Raw genomic sequence first — 7104 nt, forward strand, 5'->3', positions numbered from 1 at the left:
GAGTGTTTTAGCCATCTGTTGAGATCTGCATTTAGCTCTTTAGAAGAGTTTGAGGAAGATAAGATAAAGAAGAGAGATTTAAGCTTTCAAACAATCAGTGCTGTCATTTATTTGTTAAATTCATTTTAACGTCTACAACAACAGGTGATATGATAAACATTTCATGTTGAGACACACGTAACTATAATTCACTGAAAACATCAAAAAGACATCCTGAAGATAATGTGAGAAAACTTAAAAAAATAGAATGACTTGAAAAAGTAGATTTAACCAGAAGATAAAAAGGTGCAAGGTGTGATTGGTTTAACAGCACCAAGAACATCCTTTATTCTCTATTGCACATAAAGAAACTGTTTGATTGTACAGGGCTACACCCTGACTGTGACAACATGCATACTTATGAGGCCACAAGTCTTGTGTAACACAGCAGTAAAATCAGAAGGCTACACTTAACATGTCACCTGAGTTATTTGGGGGTGAGTCTGAGGCCCCTTCTGTCGGCCTGACCTACAGCGCTGGAGTTATTATCGACTCCTACAGCTTCCAAGAAAGTGGACAAATCAATAATAACCTTTTCCTAAAAAATGACAAGTTCCAATTTCTCTTACACAAATTGAGAAAACCAATGGAACCCCTCACCCTGCTGGAAACTTATTAAAAAAAAAAAATTAAAAAGAAAGAATAAAACCCTGAAAGTATCTCTTCTGATACTGCAGAAGAGGCAAAAGAGTTCAATGGTAAGTTATTTCAGAAACACGTCACTGTAAACAAATTCCTAAAAGAAAAATACTATCTATCTATCTTTTAAGCCTGTCTGAATGAACCATGAATTACACATCTAATGATTGACAGAGACACATTTTGAATTTGATTTTAAAGCTAGGAAGCAGAGTTATCCTGAGGGATCCTAGTCCTTTGAGGGACTCTCATCACTTAAGCAACATTTGGGTGTGTTGTCTTATTATTTATTTTCAGTACTATAGTTCAACACACTAGGATAAGCAACTCTTGCTTGACCTGAATAATTTTTTTTATTGTAAAAAAAAAGGAAATGTTTGAGTCATGGAAGAAGTCAAAACTGGATTCAGAAATATTTTCCTTTTGCCACCGACTTCTGCACGTACTTTTTCTGACTTAAGGTTACATGTTGATTCAGCAGAGTCCTCCATATAAAAAGTGGCACTTTCTGTAGCTTATTCTTCTGTTTTGTTTGGCTCTGTTTTTGACTAAAACTGTATTTAAAAATCAAACACACAAAATAAAGTCAGAGACACAGAGACACAGTACGAACGTTGGACTAACATTGTCGCTGTTAGTGTTTACAGGTTATTTTTTGGACAATAAAATTAAGACAATATTTTCTTGCTTGGCCTGCTGCACATGTGTGACACAGCTGTATCTATAGTTAGCTGTATTATTGTAATCTGATGGGCATGGCTGACAGTTCACCAATTCAGAAGCTTTTCCAGAACTGAAGAAAGTTTGGATTTGAAACACGGCTTCTGACAGTATTATGCAAGTTTCCTGTGTAAGTGTTACACATGTATAACAGCATGCTGTGGAAACTGTACAGGATCATACATTTCCTGGGAGAATCTTTCGGGCTTTAAGCGGCTGACATGGCCCTGACTGTACAAATGTACATGCTCATTCTCCTGTTGTGTCAATAACACCAGCAAAGTTAATCTATTTAAAACTTTTCTAGAATAGCTTTGAACTACTGGAGGAAAAAAAGAGTTCATAAAGCCTGACCTCCCATAAGCCAAAATAAAAGAAAACTGTCCACATAAAAAAAAAAAAGGGAGCGTTCCGTAATATGGCGTACATTAAGTAAAAAAAAAAAAAGGGTCAATCTTCTTTTGGTTGCAGATTAATAAAAGTTTTTCTTCTACAAACGTTGATGCTCACATCAGATTGTATTGGAATAAAAACAGAAAAAGGGGGACAAAGGGGGACAAACAAAACTAATTTTGCTTGTATGAACGGTACAGTTTCTGGAGCGGTAGTTTTGTCATACAGCTTTCACTTTGTGATCAAGCTGCATTTCAACAGTGGCAGGGACTGAAAGGGTTAACAGCTTTCACCTTTAAGTCAAACCTACTAGCAGCTTGTATGTGTGAAACACTGACCAGGCCAACAAGGGGTATTTCTGGTTCGTTGCCTGTTATGTAACAGAATCTCACTCGACATTTCCCTCCTCCCGCTCGTTGTTGGTCACCTGATCAACTTCAGCTTCCAAGACTTTCCTCCTCTGGACAAGGCGGTCGACCAGGACGACAAACACTGCAGAAGAGATGAGGCAGAGGCCCGAGAGGTAGAAGGCAGTGCTGTAGTCGTGCGTCTGGTCCACCAGCCAGCCTGCACAAGACACAAGAAATGTGATTACATGATGCAACAAGGAATTAATAATTTACAGGGGTGTACATTTCCTTTAGGAGCATCTAGAACTGCAGAAAAGGGTCAGGGTTACAACCACTAAAGTCACCCTCATGCCGAAGTGAAATGAAAAGTCAGGGAATCCCTGAAGTCAGCCAGAGTACGTACAACATTTCACAGAAATCCATCTAGCTTACAAAAATCAATGTCTGCTTTTCTATGGGCAACTAACATGAAAAAGCCTCCCACACTGACTGCCTTGTGTTGCAGAGCTATGTTAACAATGTGGAGGTCAACATATATTTCTTTGTCAGAAAAACCATCTTGCCCTCTCTAAACCAGGGTGTGCAGGTTTGGGTTACTAACAATACGTTAGACTTTTGTAGCATTTTCCGGAGTACTTAAAGACACTTCACAAAGAAAAACAACAAACAAAACAGAGGAGAAATGCATTGCTGCATCAAGTATTTAAAGTTCACGGGAATCTTTTGCACTATGACAACAGATACTGAGTCAGAACCTTTATTAGATTTGAAATGACTCTTCATTAAACTTTGAGAAAATCAAAAGACACTTTTTTCATATTTTTGGAGGAATTCTCAAAAATGATAGTACAGGGATTTTTTTTTTGTGCAGAACATTTGGCATAGTTCAGCATATGAATGTAGGTCCTTTGTTTTTGCACTACTGAGACAGGCTTCTGCGTTGGGTATCAGGGTGAGGAGTGCAACATGTGATCTTTCTTTAATCTATTGAATAATGCATTTAACCCCAAAAGTACTAAATACTGTTTTAGTATCAGTCTGAATTATTTTTTTCTCCAATCAATATCCTCAATGTGTTGGTTTCTGTTCCCTATTATTGTTGGTTTTGTAGTCCCAAAACAAGCCAAAAATAACATTTAAGTGACGAGAAGTTTTTGCTTTTTGTAAACTCATGCTCATGAGTTCACGTTTTCAGACTCCTCACCTGCAGCAGGTGGACCGACAAAGCCTCCGATGCTCCTGAAAAGCATGAAGAGCCCGAGCCCGTTGTCAAATCCCTCCAGCGTTACGATGTCCACGATGGAGGTGATGTGAATGGCCACCACACAACCAAACAGGAAGCCATAGAGCAGAGCGAAGACCACCATGGCCCAGAAGTTGTGGCTGACGGGCAGCAGCAGGAGCACCACGCCCAGCAGAGTGACCACAATGGTGAGCAGCTGCAGGTTCCTCAAAAGCCTCATGTTAGCTATCCACCCGCAGATCAGCCTCCCGGCCAGGTCTGCTAGGCTGAGGGTGGAGAGGATCAAGGCCGGCCAGTACTTATCCATCCCCAAGCTTTGGGCGAAGGGGACTAAAAACAGAGGAGGGATGAAAAAACCTGCAGCCGCAAAGATAGCAAACAGAATATAGAGGAAAAATTCAGGTTTCCTCATAAGCGAGCACTTGAAGAAAAACGTCCTTTTTTGTGGGAGCGCGACAGCATCGCCATCCAGGTCGTCTTTGTTTTCCCGCGGCGATCTCTGGACAGCGTCCAAGGGTCTCATGAGAGAGCCGCACACACACAGGTTGAGCTGAAGGCCTCCGATGATGAGTAAGGAGCCCTGCCAGGTGTACATCTCGATCAGCCACTGGAAGAAGGGGCTGAACATCACGGCAAAGACACACTCCCCTGAGCTGGCGATGGCGTAGGCGATGGGACGCCATCGCACAAAGTAGTGGCTCACCATACTGTTGGCCGGGATCCACGAGAAGGAAATGCCCAGACCTGTTGACAGAGCATAGAAACCTTTAACAACATACTCTCTCTTTGATAATGTAAACAGCCAAAAATGCAATGAAGAGGGAGGACAACAGGGTAAAAATAAACACATTACAGTGAAACTAACATTGCAGCTTTGCGTCTTAATCCTTGCGGGTAGTTATCGCAGAAGCTTGAAATATCCACTAAACATCTCAAATATTTCATTTGAATAACAGTTTAAGAATAAGAATGAGAGAAGTAAAACATTTGAAAACAAAAAGGTTAAATACAAATTCACCTCAAAGCTGGGAACTTTTGCAGTTTGAAATTAAAAAAGAGAAGCAAGGCCTCCTGGAGTTCAGCATTTCCTGAGTGTGTTACCTTGCAGTATGCCCATGGTGAGGTAGAGCCAGGGCAGACTGAGGTCCAGAGACGCCAGCAGCATCCCAGAAGAGGCCAGCAAGCCCCCCACTATGATGACCACTCTCTGGGAAAACTGTAATGTCAGTGCACTGGCCAAAGGAGCTGTGATAAAAGGGGAGAAAAAACAAACAAACAACACAATAAAAACATCCAAGGACAAAGACAACTTAAACCTTCCAGCCGAAACCCAAAATCTCTACCTCCAAGGTGAAACGTGGCAATTGTGGTGGCCGTGACCCATGAGGTGGTACTGGTCGGGACCCCAAAGTGACTCTGGATGTCCAGGAAGAAGAGGCCAAAGTTCTTAAGAACTGCTGCAGTGAGGCCCATGGTGAGAAAGGCAGAGAAGACCACCACCCAGCCATAACCCCCATCAGGAGGTGCAGCCCCCCTGGACTTCATCTCCAGCTGCTGCTCTGCCGGCCGCACTCCTCAGTGTGCTGCTGAATGGTTGTCATGCAATAAACTGATAAGAGTCAAAGGTAAAAAATGGAAATGAGCATGCAAAATGCACATCGTTGCATGATTGCATGAAAGAGTGTCAAACAGGTTAAACAGTTGTTTCATTTAAGAAAGAATGCCTCGAGCATGTTGTTTGATTGGTATTAAAACATTGCCATTAAACCGGTCTATAGATTAAACACACCAACTGAGTTATACAACTCCTTGACTCCTGAGTTAGGCTGCAAGCCGTGACTTGACAGAGTGACAGCGAGCCTTCTGTTTTGGACCAAAAACTGTATTTAAAAAAAGACACATACACATAATTGAGTCAGGAACAGAGACTAACGTTCTGAAGATGGACAGAACTGAGGGACGACCTAACATTGTTGCTTTTAGTCTTTACATGGTAGTTTTTTTTTGACAATAAAATCAAGACAATGTGTGACACAGCTTTGGCTTTAATGAGCTGTATTACAGGAAGGTTCACATTGTGGATTGTTAAACAGAATCCTTTTCCATGAGGCAAGACCAGCCTATGTTAACTTATCTCATATTTAATAATCTCCTTAAGTGTTTATTTAAACATTTTTTTAGTGTTCTTTTAATGTCTCGTTTTTCCTTGTCATGGTGCTTTTGATGTCTTTTGTGAGGCACTTTGAATTGTTTGTTGCTAAAATGTGCTGTATAAATGAACCTGCCTTGCTTCCCTGTGAAATTCTCCAATGACACTAGTCAACAACAAAAGCACCAGTAACTACAGCCTCGAACAGACGTCTCCACTGAATAATTGAGCCTACAAAATTGAACATTCACAGTTAGGAAAGACATTTAGACAGCATGAACTGCCTTTTTTTAATTTTATTTACAGATGCTCCCTGTAGTTAGGCTTCCCTGTAGTCTTCAAATTAAGTCAATACAAATGTTACTGTAACGAGCTTGCCAAATTAGAGAGGTTAGAGAAGCGAGCTAGACTCTTCATTTTACTTAAAGTCAATACTTACAGTGCAATCTTATTATGAAGTTTCCGGTAATTAAAGCGACAAAATAGAAAACAAGCAATCATTAACATCGATGTTTGCGGTGTGATGTCGCCCATGTCTTCATATTTATCAACCCAGAGTTGTAGCCGGTCACCGCCCACGACCAGAAAGACTCATTTAAGCAGCTGTGAGATATTTCCATCATTGGCGGACCCGCCGACGTCCACCCGTCAAATGTCAAACCCGACTTCCAAAAGCCGGTCTGGGGGTTTGAGGTCTGGGCACGCAACATCCGGATTTCAAAGTAAAGTGTCGGAATTGACCATAATTTACCGTAACGGCATTTTATTTGAATTGAGTGATATTGTAAATTAGTTAATTGACCACAAATGCAAGTGAATTAGTTAAATAGAGCCTATTTTAAGAAAAGCAAATAGTTATGTTGAAGGATAAAAGGTTAAGTTTGAGGATTCATCTCATATTTATGCAGGATGAAATACACTTTAAAATTATTAACGAGAATATAATAGTTAAATACTAAGATTTTATTAATGAATATACATAACTAAGCACAAGGAAGATCAAATTATCTTTTTTATTTATTATTTATTATTTATTAGTATGATCAAAAGACTCCTACCGTAGTCTCCCTCACTGGTAGAGTTGACGGTGTATTGTTTTATTAGTATTATTATAAAGTTATTCATTATTTTGTATATTTTAGGGATTTAGGTTTCTAGATTAACCTTAAACCTTGAATCCGGGCTGGTTTTGGTGTCACATTATCCTGTATTCACATCACACCAATTTATGCTTTTATTTTGTGTACAAATGGAGTCGGAGGATATTGTTGTAGTTTCAAATGGATATACAAAAATGCTCATCAGATTTTGTTTTGGAATACAAGTTTAATGTTGACAACACCTCTCACAATGAAAACAAAAAACAATAACAGATTTTTAAATCACCTTTGTTTGAACTTCATTAACACTGACGTTTTTGCTGGCAGTTCAAATAGAGTATTTCACTGTATTTTCATTTTATAAAATTATAAAAAATTTCTGGACATATGTACACAAATATACTGTTTGTATATACACACATACATAGAAAACACTAAACACTATTTAGTCCATTTCTCTTCAGAAGAAGG

At 39.6% G+C, this 7104-nt stretch overlaps 1 protein-coding gene across 2 annotated transcripts; it reads right to left on the reverse strand.

Moving 5' to 3' along the window:
• Positions 1 to 77: 77 nt before the first annotated feature.
• On the reverse strand, positions 78 to 6723 carry zgc:114041 (uncharacterized protein LOC574425 homolog). Of its 2 annotated transcripts, none has more exons than XM_065948542.1 (5): positions 5973 to 6723; positions 4728 to 4970; positions 4486 to 4629; positions 3346 to 4128; positions 78 to 2358 (listed from the first exon to the last, which is right to left on the reverse strand). In XM_065948542.1, the coding sequence occupies exons 2-5, from the start codon at positions 4927 to 4929 to the stop codon at positions 2180 to 2182; spliced, it is 1308 nt and encodes a 435-aa protein (XP_065804614.1). In that variant the 5' UTR covers positions 4930 to 4970; positions 5973 to 6723; the 3' UTR covers positions 78 to 2179. The 2 variants fall into 2 exon arrangements, with proteins under 2 accessions (XP_065804614.1, XP_065804609.1); XM_065948537.1 differs by having other exon boundaries at positions 4728 to 4993.
• Between the last annotated feature and the right edge of the window lie 381 nt (positions 6724 to 7104).

Source organism: Labrus bergylta, chromosome 2 (genome assembly GCF_963930695.1).
Source record: "Labrus bergylta chromosome 2, fLabBer1.1, whole genome shotgun sequence".
Lineage (NCBI taxonomy): Eukaryota > Metazoa > Chordata > Actinopteri > Labriformes > Labridae > Labrus > Labrus bergylta.

Excerpts from the sequence above, each read along its gene's own strand:
- zgc:114041 (XM_065948542.1), bottom strand. The coding sequence starts at position 4,929 with ATGAAGTCCAGGGGGGCTGCACCTCCTGATGGGGGTTATGGCTGGGTG. Across the intron at positions 4,630-4,727 it reads TGCCACGTTTCACCTTGGAG|CTCCTTTGGCCAGTGCACTG; the intron begins GTAGAGATTTTG and ends CTTTTATCACAG. Across the intron at positions 4,129-4,485 it reads CACCATGGGCATACTGCAAG|GTCTGGGCATTTCCTTCTCG; the intron begins GTAACACACTCA and ends CTCTGTCAACAG.